Source organism: Molothrus aeneus, chromosome 10 (genome assembly GCF_037042795.1).
Source record: "Molothrus aeneus isolate 106 chromosome 10, BPBGC_Maene_1.0, whole genome shotgun sequence".
Classification (NCBI taxonomy): Eukaryota; Metazoa; Chordata; class Aves; order Passeriformes; family Icteridae; genus Molothrus; species Molothrus aeneus.
Window position 1 is genome coordinate 16,281,303 of NC_089655.1, and position 21,675 is coordinate 16,302,977.

At 42.4% G+C, this 21,675-nt stretch overlaps 1 protein-coding gene across 2 annotated transcripts in view; it reads left to right on the top strand.

Moving 5' to 3' along the window:
- ARMC9 (armadillo repeat containing 9) overlaps nucleotides 1–20,317 on the top strand; it is a 59,871-nt gene extending 39,554 nt beyond the window's left edge. For both annotated transcript variants that reach the window (XM_066556484.1, XM_066556485.1), the window contains 5 exons: nucleotides 540–655; nucleotides 5,757–5,881; nucleotides 9,221–9,350; nucleotides 12,845–13,014; nucleotides 17,194–20,317. In XM_066556484.1, coding sequence (XP_066412581.1) covers nucleotides 540–655; nucleotides 5,757–5,881; nucleotides 9,221–9,350; nucleotides 12,845–13,014; nucleotides 17,194–17,216 — 564 coding nt within the window. In that variant the 3' untranslated portion in view covers nucleotides 17,217–20,317. The remainder of the gene's footprint in view (nucleotides 1–539; nucleotides 656–5,756; nucleotides 5,882–9,220; nucleotides 9,351–12,844; nucleotides 13,015–17,193) is intronic.
- The last annotated feature ends 1,358 nt before the right edge of the window (nucleotides 20,318–21,675 follow it).

Below are 21,675 nucleotides of genomic sequence, written 5' to 3' on the forward strand. Positions count from 1 at the left end.
TGGGCTTTCAGTCCTAAAAGAGCCTACAAGAAAGCTGGAGAGGAGCTTTTTCACAAGAACATGTAGTGATAGGACAAGGGGGAATGGCTTCAAACTGAAAGAGAGTAGGTTAGATTAGATACAAGGAAAAAATTCTTCCCTGTGAGGATGGTGAGGCTCTGGCATTGGTTGCCCAGAGAAGTTGTGGCAGCCCCATCCCTGGAAGTGTTTGAGGCCAGGTTGGATGAAGCTTTGAGCAACCTGATGTAGTGAAAGGTGTCCCATGGCAAGGGGGTTGTAACTGGATGGTCTTTATGAACCTTTCCAACTCAACCCATTCTATTATAAATGTGCACCTTCTGGATTCAAGAGTCTGACAATGGAAAAGTGACCTGAGAGAAGCTGTTGTGAAAGAGCTTTCAGTGATTCCAGGAAGTTTTATGCAGTGACACCAGAATGCAATTAAGTTTCTGCTGCAATGTTTCTAAAGAATTTTCTCTATGGCTTCAAATACCTGTTGTTCCACTGCATTATTTTTTTCTTCGTTTTCTGTATATCAGATAATGACTCACACTCCAAAGACTAAGAAGAAGCAATTTGCTGGTGTCCATCAGAGTATAGATGAGCCACTCCAGAGACCTGTGACACCAGGTTATCACAGAACTGCATATCTAATGTAAGTCCAAACAAATGAGACCAAGTTGGGTTTTTTAAGCTCTTTTAAAAAGCATAACAACAATGAAAAGAAGCCCATAACAATGCCTAATAGCTAAACCTTCTCTACCTAAAAGTGCATTGCCATTGTCACTCATTGTGGATAATTTCAAAAAAGGGAGCAAAACATTGCAGGCAGAGAAAGGTCCACTGGCTGAGGTCACATTCTCAAAATAGTTCAATGAATATATACTGATCAGGTTGATTTAAATTTGCATTATATCCCACATGTTCTTGCATCTTCTGTAAAATATTCCTTTGGAAAGTTGCACCAAACATCTACAATGCCTGGGATCTTCCACTTCACAAGCAACAAAGTGTATTTGCTCTGGGGAGGTTGGCTAGAGGACAGATGAAAAAGAAAATGGATAGGATAAAAATCTTGTTATGTTGTGTTTCCCTGCTTTGGAAGAAACACATTTTCTGTCAGAAGTGTGTATAGCACTTTGCTCTTGGTGTGATTAGGGTCAGAGTAGAAGGTTTATTGTAAATGGAATAAAGGAGTCTTACCATGTAGAGCACCTTGAATATTCTTTGTCTTCTGTTAGAACAAGTATATCTTAATTTCTGAGATGAGATTTGTCCTGTTCACTGTCCTGACTGAGGAAGTAAAATACAAATGAGATCCCAAATTTAAAATTTTTTAACTTTCAGTTGCATAGTTTTGGATTTGATCAAGTCCAGGTAGCTATGATACAGGTATGTTTATTGTGAGGATTTAATGTTTTTATTTCTGTGGATACTTAATCTGAGACACTACAAGACTAACAAAGTATGATGAGAGTACTCAAGACTCACAGGATTGGTATAGGTAAATATGTTCAAATGAGTGGGTAACCTGAAACACAGCAATGTAATGAAATTACAGGTGGCTCTTCGAACATATCAGTCCTGAAGATTGTCCCACATTGTCTCTCTGCCACTCTTTGCTTTTCTGTTCATATTTTCTATTTCCTAAAGTACTTTTCCTCCTCATTTTAGTGTGGAAAATGGGTACAGAAGACAGTGAGGACTGATGTAGTTGCACAGGTGTAGGTGACTCTGAGTGAGGTCTGTTGTTTTGGACAAGGAGTGGTCACAGCTTTATCTTGCCTCCCACTGTCTCGCATTCCTACAAGCAGGGGACCTGATTGTGAGCCCTCCTGAGTCATCCAAACATACCTTTTTGGCAGGTGTACCATTCTCATGGGATTATATGTTTTAGGTTACCAGGGCCTTGAAACAGACAAGTGTAATATACCAGAACTGGGCGTAGACAAAACCCCAGAAGACATTTATTTTTTTAGAAAGCAAGATGAAGGAAACACACACTTCCAAAGCAGAAGAATTTTTGGATATCCCATGGCAGAATTTGTCTTAAAATCTTAATTTTTATTCTGAGTGCTGGCCTGGATAAAATGGCAGTTTTGAACATGGCCCTACTTTGTCTGCCTGGTATAGCCTAAATGTGGATTTGGAGTTCTGACTTTGTGTCCTTTCTTACAGTGGCCAACATTTTGCACCATCACAACATCCACAGTTTTTGCAAGGCCTCTCCCCATATATATGAAATATGTGTGTTTGTGTGTCAGAAGAAAGCCGCAATTAATTAATATGTTTGTAAAATAGTGATTACCTAATAATTGTCATGCAGTTCTCCAAAAGAACTGCAGGCCTTAAAAATCTAGACTGGTTAATCTATGCCTAAATATACATATACTGGTTATCTATGCCTAAATATACATTGCCACTTTACTGTGGGGTTAGTGTTAGAGTTCAAGGTCCCACTTCCCCACTTTTACCCATGGTGGGCTTGGAGACCTGGACTGATTCTGTGGAATTGGCTGCTAGGGCACTGTTAACAGTCCAGTCTTTAAAGTTACTAGAAATTCCTCTGCCCAAATTAATGTGCTAATGAGACCATAGGCCAAAGGCAATATTGTGCATTTAATTTGATAATAAATATAAGAGAGAGAGGGAGAAGAAGGAAGAGAAAGAAACAGAAAAGAGGTGGGAGTACAGAAAGAGAGTGACAGTTTAAAGAAAGTCTCACCACTCCATGGATCCCAAGGATGTTCTGTTGATCCTCTCCAGCTCTGGTCTTCTTGGTCCTGAGGGTGCCCCAAAAAGCTTGGAATGCAATGGATGAGGACATGGCCAGGCCAGGTGGGAATGCCCAGGTACCTCCCCTGGGGGGGCACTTTGACTCAGTTTCTTGCAGCAGGCTCTGTGGCTGTTGCATCACTTTGCCTCACGTGCAGTCCTGTGGTGTAAGGCCTTAGGAATGAGTCTGAGGAATGCTTTGGGGGTCTTGGGTGGATTATGACACCCCCTCAGCTGCCTCCCACATCAATGTCCCGTGGATGTGGCCTGTGGGGTTGGGGGCTTACACAGCTGGGCCAGTCTGTGTAAGGGAGGAGGGTGTTCAGTGCCTCTGACCAGAGGCTACACCCAAAACCACCACCCTCCTCATTTCAGTGGAGTCTGTGTAAACCTGGCCTCTGTGGGCTGTGGTCTTCCTCACCCTAAGCCCAGCCAGGGATGATTCTCTGCTGCATTTGGCTTTCTTGTGAATGCATTCCTTGCTCTCAGCCTTGTTTGCTTATCCCTAGATCTGAGATGATTGAACGTATCTTTATCTTATCTAGGTGGCTTAACTCACAGTTCAAAGTTCCAGCCAGGCATCTTCAAGGAGGGGGGGCTTCTGTGGTTGTAGCTTCTTTAAACTGTTTTTGCTATAGGGCAAAACTCCTTCCTAACAATGTTTAAGGCATGAACCATTTCAGTCCCTGACTGGCAGCCTTACAGCCTATTTAGAAAGTATATTTTCAGGAATAAATCATCATTATCACTGGAGTGTCTAAGCTTTACATTCTTGCTTTGTAAGTGGAGATAAAACCAAGCTTGTGAAAATGAACTGACTTCCCTTTGGGAAGTCAAAAAACTTGTGTCAAACCCACGGGAGTACCTTTTATTTCCCTGTATCGTGTACTGCACTGCAATTTTTGCATCAGAAATGATCTCTGGAAGTGATTGCTGCCTCTCTTTAGCACCATCTACCCAGGCAGGGTGTTAACTTAATGTCCCAGGATCCTGGAGTGACTCGAGTCTTGTATTTGGCACAACTTGAATCCTCTCAGTTGTGCAGCTTGTGCCTCTGCAAGACGGCTGCAGGTAACTGCTGGATACAAATTAAAACCACATTTCTATCATGCTGGTTCTGGTAGCTCTTGGTCTAAGAGAAGTGTTAGTTTGATGGTGTGAAGCAGCCTTTACAGATTGCCTCACTATGCAAACTACAGAGGAGAAATATAAACAGCAGAAATCCAACACTGTGAAAATATGTGAAAATTAATTTCCCTCCTGCTCTGCCCAAATGGTAGAAATACTATGAGTGTTTGATGCTTCCATGTTTTAAGCAGGAAACAATCGGTACCACCCTGAATGAGAAGTTTGTACTTTGTACCTAACTAATTTGTGTGCAGGAAACTGCAGTGAGTAGATGAAGACATCCTCGAACTACAAAAAAGGACAGCAGCAAAAAAGGACAAGCTTTGATGGTTTTTATGCTGTTCTAATTTTAGTACAAATTCATTTACTAAAATAAGGAAATACTCACTTGGAAATTATTGCAGGAGGAAGACAATAAAACTTAGCTGCCTTAATTTGAAAGCAATATCTGAACTGGATGTATTTTGTAGTTTAAATAATTTAAGTGGCTTGTATCATGTGAAATATTATGAAAAATGTTAGATACTTTTGCCCTGGATACAGCTTGTCTACCAGATACAATCCAGGACAGTTCATCTGAATTATCTGGAGTCTCGTATTCAGCAGAGTGGTTAAACTGCATTAAAAATTTTTGTAAATACTGCCATTCAAAATTGAAGTGAATATAACTTGTTTGAAGTTCTTCATGTGAGACTCAATGTAATATATTCCATTTAAAAACATCATGAAAGAGGAAGCAGTTGAGGAGATACTATAACGTGTCTCTTTGAGTTGTTGGTTCATACCTCCAAAATGGAGGGGGGTGAAGATCTTTAGTGCTGAATAGAAGTATTCACACAGAAAATTAATGCAGAATAGCCACTGCACATGAAGCAGCCATTTCATGCTAATTTTTCTATGACTTCCCAGTGCAGACAAGGCTCTAGTTACTTCAGATGAATTGTCATGGGATCTCTGTATGGACAAGCTCTTGCTGTATGGAGCTGAGGGAGTCAGGAAATACTGGAAAGCTGCCTTCTTTTTCTTTTTTTCATTTTTCCCTCCTTCTTTAAAGACTCGCTGGCTGAGATCACTCAAGGGGGCCTGAACTACTTAATATTCTGCTAGCTATTTCCTTAGAAACTGAAGGAAATAGCTGTGAAATTTAGCTGTGAAATCATTAACTGCCTCCTTGGACTGCATCCTTTTTACTAAATATGTGGTTTAGTTACCTTAACCTGATATTGGGCAGGGAAACTTTCCATGTCTGCCAACTTCTTTCTTCTTTTCACACACTTTTCACACCCTCTCATTTGTGCTGTGTTTTATTGCTTACTAGTAAGCAATTGTGTCTCTGTTCTGTCCTTCAGCTGCTTCAGTTTCCCACTGATCCCTTTCACTTGTGAAATTAAGAGTTTTATTTGTTTTAAGTCAGTGTTGCATATTGCTCTTTAAAGTGAAATCCTTGGAACATTCAGAAGCAAATCTTAAACCCTTGAAAAAGCTAAGTATTGAAGATGTCTCAGGCCCATTTCTACTGTCTTTTTCTTTAAGTGTCATGATGGTATTTTGGGTCTTCAGACTGCAGTTATGGTTTTCAGACTGCAGACTGGAGTTATGGTTTCCTTTCCTCAGCTCTTTTATTGCAGTAGGAAAAAATATTAATTTCAAATATGTTTGATGTCAGCTGGTTTGGGAGAGCTACAGTCAAACAGTTTAATTACATCCTTAATACTGGTTTGCAATATGAAATTTAAAATAACTTCAGTGTGTACTATGTCATTACAGGCAATTAGAAGAAATTAGAATTTACTCTGATTAAACTTTTTATATTATACTTATTATTTCACCTTGCATTCTCCTTTCTCCTCCAGGCCAGAAAACGGTTCCAGTTCCTGTCACGAGAGGGATGAGAAGCTGCAGTCTCCAGCAAGTGGTTCCTCTTCCACTTGTGGTGGGAGACAGTCCAGCATTTCTGACTTCTGCATTTCCCCCTCATGTAAGGATGGCCTGTGGGTGCTGTTCTTAATTGCTGACGTCTTCCTTGGCTGGGGCAGGTGTGGGGGGCCTGGACTATGTGTTGTAGATTGGGGATTCTTTTAGTGTAGTGTGGCAATGGCCCTCTCTTTATAGAGCCTGGGTCAGTCTGCAGGGCCTTGGGGCACCCAGCAGGCTCCAGCTCCAGCTGAAGAGTGGCCACAGAAGGGAACGTGTGGCCAGCAGACACCAATGGTCTCACTTGCCTCGCTCCATCTTGCTTCCTGTGGGAGTGCCAAGGATCAGACCCGGGGCTTCCACTGTGTGAAGGATTCTCTGCAGTGTCCCCTGCCCAGGAAAGGAGCTGCAGCCAGAGGCAGTGCACTTCCCAATGGGCAAAGGCCCTTGCTTGATCAAATATCCCTTGTTTGGATCTAAATGAATCACTGTCTGCTGGCACCTGCAGGCTCTGTTGGCTGGATCTCAGTGTTAGAGCTGAAGGCAGCTGCAGTTATCTGCTGAGATTTGCAACTGCATTCAGACCATCCAGGGCTGTGGAGGATGGGCAGCCTGGTGCTGTGTGGCTGCATTGTGGGTGATGCTGCTAAAGATTCTGCCCTTGCAGCTTCAGCTGAAATTAATGCAAACTCGGCTAGGCCTGAGAGCTCAGAAACATTTGATGGAATTTAAAAGGTTATAAACTTCTGATATCCATGAGATTCTGCAACTTTGGATGTTGGAATTTCAACCTTCCTGCAGGGATTCATTAACATTTGCAATTGCAGATCTAAGGCAATTTGCTCAGCAATCACAGATAAAGGATCTTGCAGCATATCCGGAACAGAATAATTAATAAGTTCAGACAAAGTGTGCCTTTTCTTTTCTGAAAAATATGCTTTGAAGCAGTAAAGGAATAGCATACTTTTTACTTTCTCTTCTATTTTTTTAAATTTCCTAAAGGAAATGAAAAGGATTCTGAGAGAAGTAACCGAGGTCTTGCAGACAGGAATTCACTTGCGTAATGCCCAGAGCTGATAAATGTAACATGCTGAAAGAGAGGAGGACAGGAGCAGGAGAAGCTCCTGTCCACGATGGGCACTTGGGTTCTTGCTGTTGTGCAGCAATGGGAGCTGCTGTTCTCAGCCTCTCTGTGCACAGTAACACCTTGAGTACAGCTCAGGGGGTTTGGCTGCCCTTGGTCAGCAACTCACACCAGCAAAGGTTGTAAACCAAGTAAAAGCATACTGACTTGGCAGTGTTCCTGCAGAGTAGGAAAAAAAGAATGGATTTTTACATACCTGTGCTTTGTAAAGGAAATTAAGCCAAGTAGTTATCAAGGGTGCTCCTATTTGGTGTTTTAAAGTGTAACTGGATGCAGTTCCTAAAGCATTTTGCAGCCATCCAGAGCCTAAGTGAACAGATTTTGATCTCTGTCCAGTGAGATGCATGCACTCACCTCTGTCACTTTTGCTATGCTACTGATGCTGTCTGATAGTTTGTTTTGTAGAGATTTGTCAAGAGGTTTATACAGGCAGCCTGAGTCAGTCAGCAAAGCAAATGTTGTTAGTTTTTGATGAATATTGATTTAAAGTGTTCATGCTGAAGATATTTCTGCCAGCTTAAATGTTTCATTTTGTCAGAACTTTGCTTGTAGCCTCTGTTTAAAACATTCTATTAGCTGCTTTCAGTCAAAATTATATGCAGATGGATACTAGTAAGACTACTAGATTATATTATTTTCCTGTAGAAAAATCTTTGAGGTCAGAATATACATTATACATTATATATACATTATACATGTAAAAACGCAAATAATTTTTGTCTGTAACGGAGGAAATTTTTCCTAGCATTAATCCAGGCTATAAAATAACACTGAGCTACTTGAAAGATGGCCTGAGGTTTGTTTTGGGTTTTTCCAAGTAGCAGTGACATATGTGCTTGTCTTTCTTATCTTTTGAGATTTAGAAATGAGGTGGAAGGAAAAAAGAAGAGAAAAGAGAGACTGCACTGCTGGAGCCCCTGGTTGTTATGCCAGTGACAGGACTTTATTCTGCAGGATGATAATTGAGCTGGGTCTTTGAATATCTCCATGTTTCCAAAAGGCATTGGGGATTGTAATATTTAAATTAAAAAGGCTTTAATTTAAGACAATGGAAAATAAGCCCTTTCTCTTCTGTTGCCTTCTAAGATACAGCAGGGAACAGAAATGTGTAAAAATAATGGTACTGCTTCTAGAGGCTTTCATGATACTCTGCCAAACATCTCTGCTCTGTAATAAATATGCTGTTTATTGACTTCTGATCTTGGTCTGATGGTCATTCTGCAGTACCAGGAGCCTTATTTCAGAATATTTGTTTCCCAGCATCACATGAGTACCTTGGGATTCAGAGTTTCATGCAGCCAAGTCACGAAATGAATAGTAAGAGACAATGAGTGAAAAAAACAGAATAAAAGCTTCATGTGAACAATTAGCCTCCTCAAGGGGCTATCTCAAGGAGTCTAAGTTTAGCCTCAAGGAACCTTGATCCTCTTTTGTTTACCAAAAATGAGCATTGTTCTTTAATGTCCTCCTGGAAATATTTGGTTGTTCTTGAATTGGTCTGATTTTGTCTGGGTCCATCCTCTCCCCCTTTATCCTTTGGTAAAGAATCAGTAATTCTTGCACTCTTTTGTCTCCTGTGGGCAGAAAACTTGTGGACCAAAGATGAGCCCTGGTCATCTTCCTACACTTACTATGTTGAATGCCAGACAGAACATGTGCTGGGCAGCAAAATGCCTGTCTGAGAGTGCACCTGATCTGCATTCTTATCAGCATGAGAGAACAAACCAGGACAGCAGCCTGTCCTGAGCATGGCAGGAATGGAGCTAGGGATTTTCCCTAAACTTTCACTGAACTTGCACATCTTGGTAGCCTTGTGGTTCTAAGCAAACTGAGTGCCCTTCACTTCCCCATTAGTGTAGGGCAGAAATTGAGTCTAACATAAGTGTAAAACACTTCTTTTTGTCTGCAGTAGCCCTGTTACTGTGGACATGTACAACAACTACAAGGGGTTGTGTTCCTGTGGCTTTAATGAGATATTGGGTGTAGCTGATGTGTGTTAACTGCAGGTCTGCATGGTCCTATCCCATTGCAAGTGCACAGTGTAGCCAGTTTTATTTTCCAACTGCAGAGGGCTTAAATTACCACACTTAGAGCTGTTTTGCTCAGGTGATGAGCCCTAATACACTCTGCCACACAAACTCAGTAGCCTGCCAAAACCTCAAGGTTCCCTTCATACAGCAGGAGTTGTGACTTGATTGTATTTCTAATAAAACTGTAAGGAGACAACTCCTCACTGAACTGTGTTTCTTTTTTAAGCAGCAGTTGAAATGAAGTCATCTGAAGTATTTGCATCAGGCCATAGAATGGACCAACACATCCCAGCTGGTGATACCTTATCTTCTCAATCTGCTGACTTCACTGAGGACAGAGTAAATGGTCAATCACACAGGTATGATCTATCCAGAGAATACCTAAAATTGTGAGAGAAGTCTGACAGGATTTACCAGCTAATTCCATGCTGCTGTAAAGAGATCTGTGAAGTTACTTGATGTGTGATGTAGTCTGGCCTGAGATAGCTGTGGTTGTGCTTGCCAAACAAAATACCCTTTGCTCTGCCAGAGGCAGCTGCTCAATTTCTAAGCATCTGGTTCAGAATGAGAGAAGTCTCAAGCAAGACATTATTAATGAACTTCACATGTATGCTCAATGCAGCCTTCTGAAAATAAAACTTCCTGATTGCTTCCTTATATGACTCAACAGTAGTCCATGAAAATCATTTATTAGTAAAGAAATAGGTAAGACTGTGGGAACAGGAATTAACATGCAGAAGGAAGAAAAATGAAGCATTTAAGTGGGTTAAGAGTGCTTAAACATGCTGAGTTGCTAGCACTGCTCACCAGAGTCCTTCATTTATCCACTAGATGGGTATAGCAAAGGAGGCAAAGTTATGAGATCACCCAGCAATGGGTTTCAACTCTTCCTTGAAATCATTCCTGTAAAATTAAAGGTCTTGCTCTCCTTATCCTACTTATTGTGTTCACCTTAGGCCCTCTGTGAAGCCTTTGTGACGTGTACAAGTGTGATGTTACATCTTGGATGAGAGCAAAGAATTAATTAGCAATTGGACTAAAGTCTGCCATCACGTGTACAACTGTGATGTTATATCTTGGATGAGAACAAGGAATTAATTAGCAATTGGACTAAAGTCTACCAAAGTTTTCAGAGTCTGCATTTGTCTTTCAGACATTAACAGCTTTTTCCTATAGCTAATTAGGTTGGGCCAGGTTTTAAACAGTGTAGACAAATTTTAAAAGCAAATATGTTCCAGAACTAAAACACAGAATGGGTGGAGATGTGTTAAAGGAAAGCTTTTACAACTCTTTATGCACCTGATTTTTCAGAGATGCTTGGTTATTTGTGTCAATTACAGCTCTAGCACTTCAGAAAGATTCTGTGTCTAGAACTTTGTTGCCTTCATGCCTACAGATGCCAGTGTGTGGTTTGGGGGTTTTTGGGGGGCTGGTGTGGCTCTGGTTGTTTGGTTGGGTTTTTCTCCCCAGTTGTACTGTTTCCATGGGGAGATCTGAGCAATTATACATTGTCAACAAACTGTCACTGGTTTCAGCTGAAGTGATTAGGAGTCACACCTCTGGGCCAGCATTACTGGTTTTGTTTCTGTTGTCTCTTGTAACAGTAGCTAAGCACATAATAGAAATGCATAGAATAACAGACCATACAAATTTATCACCAAGTTGTTTGCTTTGTGGTGGAGATAGGGATATTATTTTTCAGGCTTTGCTTCCAGGAAGCAAGTAAAACTGGTAGCATCTTGTCCCCCACCTTAGTGAGATGCTTTGCTTCTCTACATAACCTATTATTAAAAGGTGTGTTCCCAGTAATTTTTAATATTTGTTCACAAACATATGTCTAAATCTTAGGATGGGATTTATAGAAGTGAAGGCACAGGTGCAGTATCCTGCAGAGGAAGATCATATCTTTTCACCCTGTGTTTCCTCAGCATGCATGCAGTAATTTGGATTTCCAAACGCAGCCTTGAGTTACAGATACAGGAATGCAGCCATTCTCAGTCGAAGAGAGCACAGGGTTTTCTGTGTCAAGGGTCTTTTGTTAATATGTTGGTGTTGCAATGCCTGCAACTAGACCTGCCTTTTCATTCTTTCACTCCTGGACGCAGACTATAATTTGTTTGCAAAACAAACAGGACTAATAAATCACGTCTTTGCTCATAGTTTTGTCCACTGTAAGAATTGCCTCCTTCCTGGAGGCAAATACCTGTTTGGCAAATACCAAGACCTTCCTAGGAGAGGTATGTATGAGAAAAGGAGGGCTGAGTTGGGCTGTGGAAGTGGTCATTTCTCTTTCCCCTCTTCCTTAGCAGAGTAAATTGGGAACTTAACTGCACAGAGTTGAGTGAAAAGATGCAAAATCAATTGGAGAGAAGAATGAGACCTTAGTAGTGACATTTCTGCTGCAGCTGTTTTATTTCCACAGGAACAAATTATTGTTCCAACTGATGCAGGTCAGACTGAGTTAAATGACAAAATAAGCAGTAACAATGACAGTGCTATATGGAGCTAAAGATATTTAAAGATCTCCGTGGTCCACGCCTTGAGGTTTTATCTAGCCAGTCTTATTTTTTGGTTGTTTTGCCAATCTGTTTCTGCTGCCATCTGCCACGTCCTCCTTTGAAGCTAAGACAAGTATTAACACTTGTAATAGTCATAGGTAGAGGGCTGCAGAGATGGTTCTTAGCAGAGCAGTTAGCACGTCTCTGCCCTCAACAGTTAGCATATACATATGCGAAATACAGACAGTAATGCTATTTAAAATACAAAAGGAACACTTGCTCAAATCTCCCTGCAAGGTGAAGCAGGGCTACGGAAGGGCTAATCAGTACTGACTCAGCAGCATTCCCAGGGGCGGAGGGGAGATCAAATATCTTGAAAATCCCCCTAATCGCCCCTCCTGATGGTCACAAAGGGTTCTTTTGATGGAGCTAATAACACGGGGACTTTATATTTTGAATCCCCGGTTTTTAGACGGCACCTTTCGATGTCCTGCCTTTGGCTCTTTTATTTCCCTTTTTAAATATGATGAAATTTTCATGTAGCTGTTACTTTAGTTTAACCTTTTCTCCTTTTAAGAGAAAATCGACTCACTAGTGCAAACATTAATTTAGATTCAGAATTATTTTAGAGACTTGCTATTTCCTGGTAGCCTCCATTTTTTTAACTGTGAAAAGGTATATTTATGCTGGGGACAAGGAAGGGCAGTGTATCCTCACACAGTTATTGACTAAATTTTAAAGAATGGTATTTTTGCAGGCTGTGAAATAGCAGCACCTGCTTTATGTTCTCAGTGTGAGCAAGGAACCTGTGTGTTTGGGGAATTTATTTTAAAGATGCCATCACAGCTTTTTGCTCTCTTGACAAAGCCTTCAGGGCATTCTACAAATCTTATCTCAGACAGGAGCCAGGGAGGCTGCCTATGTCTGCCAAGACTGACCTGTACCTGGAAGAAATTCTGGTGTCTGTGCCCTAAAAGGATGTGTGCCTGTGCTGTAGCATATCTGTGTATTTTTTGCACCCCAGAACGAGTCACTGGATGTGATAAATACAACACAAAACAAGCTAAAGCTCAGTTCCTGGTTTGCAGGGAATTTAAGTGCCCATGTTCACTCCTGTTGTGCAGAGTGAGGTTTGGGTGGGATGGACAGGTCAAGAGCCAGGCTGGAGGCTGTGCAGTGAGCGCACGGCCCAGGCAGTGCCTGTGGTGCCATGTTCCTTTCCATTTGCAGCCACCCTGAGGTTTGAGCACCTGCCAGGCTGTCCCAGCACGTACTGCAGGTTTCACTTGGTTGCAGCCTCACTATGCAGATGTGTTTCTCCATGCATTGCTGACCCTTTCCCTCTCCTCCTCCAGTGACTTTGCCCTGGCCTTCACCAGCAAACCCAAGATCCCGCGCACTCCTGACGGGCAGAGCAGCAGCCCCAGGAAGGGAAAGGTCCCAACCATTGCCCCCCAGTTCTCTCAGTCTGGACCCCAACAATCAAGCCATCCAAGCTCTTCAGGATCTACAAGGAGTAGACAGAGTAAGTGGAAAATGCCATCGTTCTGTTTGTCATTCCTTGGGTGGGAAAGGAGGGAGCGTTGTAGAAACTCTTCAGGAATGAAGTCGCAGGCTACAAATGTGCCAGGAGTATATGACATTGTGCTTGTCATCTGCAGGATGTACAACCATGTAATTATATCTTGCTGAACACTGCTCCTATTTCCAGGCTGTCATGTGAGCAGTTAAAAGACATGCTTTTTCCTGTCTCTGGGTGGAGAAAAGTGACCCAAATTCTCAGAAGTTTTTGGGGAAGCTTATGAGTCTCAGATTAGACCTTCTCTAGATGTCATCAGAGTTTTTCCTTTTCTTTAGACACTTGTTCATCCCACTGAATGGACCTGCATCTGTCATTGCTCTGCCTACAGGCATCCTTCAGGTGCAGTCTATGGCAAGTTTTACTATTGGCACAGCTGAGATGATATTTTCTGTGGCAGTAACACCTACAGATGAATCAGTGCAGTAGAAGTGCCCTTTTTTTTGCAAGAGCGAAATTTCCAGATACGAGTCAGGACATTTTAAGGTGGCAATCACAAGTAGGCCACATTTTCCCTCCCAGCTAACACAGATCATCAAATGCAATGTTCCAAACTTATTTCAGGGTACCCAGACAGGAATTGTAACAGAACCTGCTTCAAGGCTTGAACCAATTCATATAAGTATTTCAAGTTTCTTTCTGTAGAGATAGAAGGAATGGTGGCATAACACTGTCTAAATCTTTAAATTAATGCCGATGTGGATGTGAACAAGAGGCATGAGCAAGTACAGTAATAAGATGAGAAGCTGGTTAGTAGCAGCTGAACTTCAAGACTGTGATTAAAAACTTTGCATTTAAGAAATCTAGAATTTTTTTCTTCAGGTTTTTTGTGTCTTCTGGATTTGCAGACTGGTCATTAAATCTTACAGAACCCTATTCCAAGCTTTTTCCTTAGGACCATCCCTAACCCTAGGCTGATTTACCTGCCTAGGGTTAGGGTTAGGGTTATGCCTAGGGTTAGGGTTTTTAGAGCAGAAAGCCCCGAGCTCCAGGCACACTGCAGCTGCAAAAGGCATCCCAAGGGGAGCACAAAAGTGCCACAACATGGCTGCTTCCACAGCTTTTTCCTTGGGACCATCCTTAACCCTAGGCTGATTTACCTGCCTAGGGTTAGGGTTAGGGTGTAACTTGAAGTCGGATCCCTGGGTGTGTCTACACTGCAGCTGAATGAAGAGCATCTGCTGTCAGGCAGATGTCAGGCAGCCCAGGAGATGGCTCAGGGCAGCTTGGTAAGCAGGGAGCCAAGCACAGTGTGCTGCTTCTGGCAGTCTCCTTTCTGCTGGAGACTGGTACTCAAGAGCCATGTGGCCATGCTGTGGCCTGCAGAAGTTTATAAAAAGTACTTCATCTGTGGGGGGTTCAGAAGAGAGGGTGGCTTTGACATGAGGATGGAGGAAAATGATGGACTCTTGCTTTGAGCCAGGCAACACAAGCTCAGTAGAGAGGAAAAATTGATCTTGGATGCTCACACATCAGTAAATACGTGTGGAGTGTCAGCTGTGGAGTTTTTTGGGGTGGAGGGGGAAGAGAAGTACATTCTTCGGTAATGAACAAACTTTTTCTCAGGTGTGTGGATAGAAAAAGCTGGATTCTAATACAACTCTGTGTCCATCATCAGTGAAAATGGCAGGAGCATGGCATCATAACAAATTTAGTGATGATTGTTTGATCACAATGCAACATTAGCTCTATTCTTTAGCTGTAACTGTTACCTTGAAACATTTGACAAAAACATAGTAAGTCAATACCTTCCCAAGAAACTCGAAATGTGTGTATATCATTAGCTACTCATTACAGATAGAGAAAATGAAGAGGGTTTAAATAACCCAGTAAACCAGTAACAGAGCTGGAAAGAGTATGCTGAGCCTTCTGTCTTGCTCATTCACTGTTCCACACAATTGCACATGCAGAGAAGTGGTGTGGTTTCATTCAGGGAGTACAGGTGAGGCATTGGAAGGGAATGTTCTTGGTGGTGAAAGGAGGTTTTGACCTGGAGGCTCCTTGCTTCAACACTCCTGTGCTGAGGTAATGCAGCTCTTTCAGCTTTACCTTTGCTGCATGTGCCCTGGGTTTTACCTCTGACACGAGTGCTCTCTGTTTCCTGTGACAGCAGCACTGTTCTGCCCTGACTGGAATTGGTGTTAACACCCAGGAGTCTGTCCCTGATTCCTGTTTCAGTTCATTTCCAAAAGCATTGGCCCATTGAAAAGCCCTAGTGAAGGAAGGAAAAGTACAGAGAGAGTGTGTGTGTGTGTGTGTGTGTGTGTGTGTGTGTGTGTGTGTGTGCACAAAAAGATCTTCTGCATGTTCTAGTTTCTCAGGGCAGCTTTGCACTCCTGGGGAGAGTATCCTAGGAAAGATGTGACAGACCAGTGTTGCTTTCAGGAGGCTCTGGAGCAAGATCCCTTTCCAGGGGCACAGTGTTAAATATATCTTATTTTTAAATTGCTCTAAAGTAGATCACTTGGGGTCCTCTGTAGATTCAGTATATGTGATCTGTTAGTCCAGTTACTTGAGCTCTTCTAACTTTTATTGTTTTATTTGTTTTACGCTATGCCTCTTTGCTGGGAATGTATGCTGAATGTATAGCAAGCATTCCAACTTGCTATAGTCCATTTACCATTTCTCCCAGTTTTCTTAGGAATCCAGGCTATCATTTTCTATCTGTCCACATGTGCAACGAGACAGTATTAGCAATTAAATTTTAAGCTCTTCCTGCTAAAAATAGCAAATAAATTATTTTGCAAACAACTAATCTTCCACTCTGTGTACATGTGTCCAGCCTTCTTGTCACAGAGCACCAATTAGTTCTTGTCCATCCTGCAGGAACTTTCACACAGGTGTTTATAGGTGGGAAGAGTTACATGAAAGTTGTAAGGACCAGATTTTTAAGGACTAAAAAGGGTTTTAAGCACTTACACTGAAACTTGAGTTTCTCAAAGGTAATTCTCAGCTGTTACTTAGAGATGCATGGAAGAGATCTGAAGCAAGTGAGCCCCTAATGTTTCCCCAGTAAAGCTCTGTGCTTACTGCTCCTTTAATTTCCTAGCTGACTCATCTGTAGGTCAAAAATGGTATCAGATGCACAGATATCAGCAATCAGTAGATTCCAGCGGTTGCTGCCTCCCATTTGCCTGCTGCATAGGTATGTAGGATTTTACATATCAAGAGACTCTGTTCCAGTGGAAGACTAATTTGTGGATTTCTTAGTATTTCTGAAGAAATGCAAGTTTTTATAGCTGATGGACATGATAAGAAAAAGATGATTTTCTGATTTTACTTGCTGCATTCACTTATTTTAGAGGCACATTTTTAGCTTGATTTTAGTATTTATTACAGGTGTATTTTCTGGAAACAAGTTGATTTTATGTAAACCTACCTGAACTAGCTAGACTGCTCCTCTTGGAGCATGGAGTGTGTGGAATGCCTGAGGAATGCAGAGGAAGCCCAGGTACTTAGTGCAGCTACAGGCCTGGGGCCAGATTCCTGCCTGAGATGCAGCCCCTGCTGTTAGCTGAACTCTGGAGCAAAAGCAAGCTCTTCATATAATAAATATGAAATAAAATAAATATGAAATAAAATCAGCTATGTTGGGATCCTCTGTGGTTTCCACTTCCAGGCTGGTACAGGGATGACACTGGCAGCATGGCTGGAAAATAGAGTTCCACAGGGAGCACAGGCATCTCCAGATGTAGACCTTTTCAACTGTGTTCCATGTGGACATGGTTGTGTGGTTTAATCCACTCTGATCCTTATTCTCTGTCTGTTCCAGGCAACTCTGCATGGGTGTGCTGAAGCTGTTTGCAGTGTACCAAGTTCTAAGGTACATTGCAGCTAGGGCAGTACAAAAATCTCTACCAGAAGAATGGGGAATGTTTTTTGTTGGGAGTGTAACTGGGCCCTTTCAGTTCTTTCAATATCCCCTGAAAAGGGGCTGCCATAAATGCATTCTGCAGTTTTGAGTTGCAGCATCACGAGTTAAAGGAGTTAAAGTGCCTCTCTGCATGTTTTTTGTGATGTTTGTGTCCCTGTACAAGTTGAACAAGCATTGCCCTCAGGCAGCTTCTGTCTTGTAAATAAATCCTGCTTTCAGCTGACAGACCCTTTCTGGATGTTTTTCTGCAGGCAGCCAGTCCTACAGGAAGTGAGAACAGTTCCTTTCCTCGAGAATCACCTGTCACATTGCTGAAGGACAGAGCCAGCTTCCTGTAATGAGCTTCACTGGTGACCTACAGAGGAGAGAGAGGTTGTTGGCACTGCAGGCCTTGCACAGGGACTGGGGATTATCTGATGGGATGTGTCTGTGGCCTCTAAAACTGCCTAAGACAAGGGCCTTGTTATTAGAATTTGAGTCTCAGCAGCAGCCCAGACTGACACAGGAGATGGATATTTTCTGATTGTTTGCTCTAAAGTGACATTGCCACCTTGAGAAGGAACTCTTGCTCTCTGCTTTCTGTGTCAGTGTAAATGGTCTTTGGAAACAGAATGTAGGCTCAGCCCAGGAGTCTTACCAAGAAACCGTATTTTTTACTTATTGCTTGCTGAAGCAGCCTGCCAACTGCTTTTTTAAAATTTTGTCTGTGTGCCTGGGTTGGGAGGTGTCTGTGTTCAAAGGATCTGTGTGAAGAGGGACAGTCTCTGCCACAAGTGCAGAGCCTTCCAGCCCAGAGCACTCCTGTGTGGGGTGAGATCTTCCTGACCCTGAAGAGGAGGTATTTTATCAGCTTCTGGTTGACCTGCAGCAGATGAAAAACACTGTTACAGTGCCCAAGGCACCATCCATGCTCACCTCTGAGCTCTTTATCTGCAGCAATTACTCCTATTACTTCTTTCTGCATTTTTTTTTTGTTAATTGTACTGTTTAACATCTGTGGAATGAAAAATCTTTTTTTTTTTCCTGGAATGAAGAGCTTTGCTTCTTCATTCATAGAAGAAACCATGAGAATGTGAACAGATCAGAAGCAACTTTCTCTTTACTTGTAACTGTGCTCTGTCATCTTTGGTGTTTGTTGGCTTTTTTATGTTCTTCACTTCAGAGCAATGACTGTTTACGTCTTTATGGAATTTGTGCTGGTCTTTGGTGCATGTGAAGTGCTGGCTAGACAAGAGAGGCCAGGAATCCTTCCACTAAATAAAAAGCAGCAGTTAGTTCTGCCGGTGCATTACAAGGCTGGTGCTGTTTGTTGTTCTTTCTCTCAACAGTAACAGTGACCAGGAAACACTGAAGTCTTCACTGGGGGTTGGCTTTTGAGTAACACCCCTTCATGTGACCGCTGCTAGGACACATAAATGCAGTTTACACTGGGACTTGGCTGCTGCTGAGGCAGAGATGTACAAAAAGCTGACAGTGTATTTGCCATAGTCAGACTTCAGAAACACATGTTTGAATGAGTATGAAAATGGGAAAGGTAAGGCTTTGGTTTTGGAGAGCAAACAGGTGGAACACAGCCTGAAAGGTAAAGCAACTGCTGTAGAGACAGTGCCTTCCCCTAAAGTAAAGAGTTGTAAAGCCATTTCTGTAGAGCCAAAAGAAAGTTTTGTGCTTCTGACAAGACATTCAGTTGGGCCTCTTGCTCTGTGGTGGCAACTGAAGAGCCAAGACCACTGATGTCATTGCTTCAGACCCACTGAGATCAGTGAGGCTGTGACAAATGTTTGCAGAAAGTTGTGTTTCCCACACACAAGTTCAGGAAACCCCTTTGGATAGACATTAAATTAGAATGGGGGTGTTTTGTAAGAGAAGACCTCCTATAGGTTAAAATCCAGTCAATTCATGTGGCAGTTACCATTTACTACTCAGTAACACCAAGCAGGCAGAGTATGAGTGTTGCTTTAGCCCCCAAACTACTCAGGACATGAAGTGACTCCAGACACTTGCTAGCCCCTGTCACACAGATCCCCATGCCAGACAAAGGAGTCACAGAAAATCTCTGACTTGTGCTTAGATTCATCTGCCTCCTCTCAGAGCTGATAAACACAACTAATGGGAAAATGTCCTCTGGTTCACAAAAAGGCAGTAATGGAAAACAGACATAAAAGTTCACCTCTGGCTTTCCAGGATAGGCAGAATTTCCTCTGAATTTTTTTTTTTCCCCAGCACTGTAACATCAACAGCCAAGTCGTGAATGAAGTGCTAAGCAGTTCATTTGCATACATGAATAACAGAATGCTCCATTAGCTGAGTTTTATTTACCTTACAGCAATGCTGTGTTTCATGTTGGATCTATGCTATGTTCATGATAGATCTGATTGTGTAAGATGGAGAGCAGCTTTTGAAAAGTGTTGAGAGCAGACTAATCTTTTTGGGGCAGTGGGGAACAACAACCCCAAAACCTCACTGATTCTATGAGTTGAGGTAAAACTTTACCACCCCTTGCCAGACACCCCAAGGTGGTTGGTAGGTGTGGCAGCTGCTCGAGCTGATCAAGATTCATGAAAACCAAAATGCTGAGTTGGACTGTAAGGAACCAACTGAAGTGTGTGAGCTTGTGTGTTTCTCGCTCAGGCCTGTTGCATTGCAGAACTCTATATGTATATTTTCCCATGTTCTCTTGCTGTGTGAGTATGGAGTTTGAAATCCAAGACTATTTTTATATTCATGCATGAGAATCCTAATTTTCCAAATACCTGAGAAAAACTATGGATGTGCTTAGAAATAAGTTATCAGCTGAACAGTAATTTGAGAAGCTGAGGAAGTGAATGTCCTTTCCTCTGTCTTCACAAAAAAGCCCCTGTGATGGCAGTCAGGAGATTTGAAGCTAATAAAAAATGTCAATTCTGCCTTTGTTCATAGAACTGCACTCTTTGGGGTGGAAAGGTCCCTGAATGAAGGTCAGTAGCACACACATAGCAAATTCAGCACCTCACTCTGAAAAGTTGTTGGGTGTCTTTTGCATGTGCCATGAAGAGGTAGCTGCTAGATTCAACACTCTCCTGGGAAATTCATAACAGGAGCAGTGGAAATTGCTGCCCCTGTGGGAGGGGTGTGATTGCATTTCGAGTGGCTGTCATTTCTTTCACAAAGAGCAAATAAAATTATTGCAAATGACACACAGATCTACAGGGAAAGTTTTTCCGGGACCAAAGTCCCAAGTGGTGCCACCATGCCTTTTGGATGAAAGTGCTGTATATTCAGTGTCATTTTGTTTATGCAGAGTGTTATTTGAGTCTGTGTAAGGCTACTGGAGTTTGCAAAGAGGGCTCATTCTGTACTATCTTTCCATGACTAAATAAAAATGCTTCTAAAGGGTTTGGGTTTTTTTTTTTTTCTCTTTCTGATATATTTGGTTTGGGGGTCATGCAACTTTTTTGTATGAATTTCTTTACATTTCCCTCTGGTTTATTATTGATAAATTCTGTCCCCAGCAGTTTTTATCTGCATCTAAGTGGGAAACTCAGCTCCCTTCAGTTCAGCCTGGCCTGCCTCTGCACAGGTAATGGTGTTTACTCAGAAGTGTTGCAAAGCAGGCATGAACCACTCATTGTTTGTGGTCTCTCATGAGGAGAGCCCAGGCATGTGGGATGCCACCAGCAACACTGGGTTGGTGTCAGAAGTATTATTTGTTGTACAATTTAAGTGTATAAGGGAAGACAAGCACGGAAGTTCTCTGGAGAGAAAATATTGCTGTGATGGGAAGGGACGGTGGTTTGGTTTGGCTTTGAGTTGTCCCTTTAAACAAAGTTTCACTAATCTTTATAAATCATGGGGGAGATGGCAGTGCAGAGATAAGGAGCTCTGCATGGTGTTCATGCACATCTTGGTGTGGTGGTAGCCAAAAACCAAACATGTTGCCTTCCTTGCAGGTGTTTAAGCATATCCAGACTTACTTTCAGCTAGGGGCTTGAATTTATCTTTGAGACAGAACCTCCTGGCAGTTTGGACCGTCCTCACACTTGCTTGCAGTCTGACTGAATATTGGAACAAGCACTTTCCCAGGAGAGGAAATGTGGGAGAGTTGGGGAGTGCTCCTTGCTTGAATCTAAGGAAGGAGTGCGTGAGCCCTGCCAGGCAGCCCAGACACCTCCTGTGCTCTGTGAGCCCGAGCAGGTGTGTGGGCATGGCAAGCACACAGGATATCTATTATATCTATATATACCTCTATAATAGAGGATATCTATCATTACAGCCCTGCAAACTTCCATTGATCCTGTGGGAACCCTGTGCCAAATCACCTCTGTGACTGAGCCACATGGACTTCTCTGGGCTAGGCTGCACTTTCCCAACCTAGTCATAGAAATTGTGAAAGGAGGGAGACTCTTGAGAGTTTATTGACAGGTGAGAAATAGCAAGATCTTTCAAGACAAACACTACAGACTAAGACCAGACTGTTCTGGCCAAGCTATGGCATTCTGCTGCTAATGGATTTCAAAAAGAAACCAACTTCTGGGTGCAGAAGGTGGGGCATTGTCCTACTGTTACCAGACCTGTAATTCTGTAGCCTGACATCTTGTCAGGAGTTGGGATCCGACATTTCAAAGCAGATTTCCTCCCAGCTCCAGGCTCCTTTCCGCCCTGCAGTGACATTGTGTTCAGTAACAGCATCATGATCCAAATTTCCACTTTTTGAGGACCTGGTGCTCTCTGAGCAGCAGGCTCAGTGGCACACC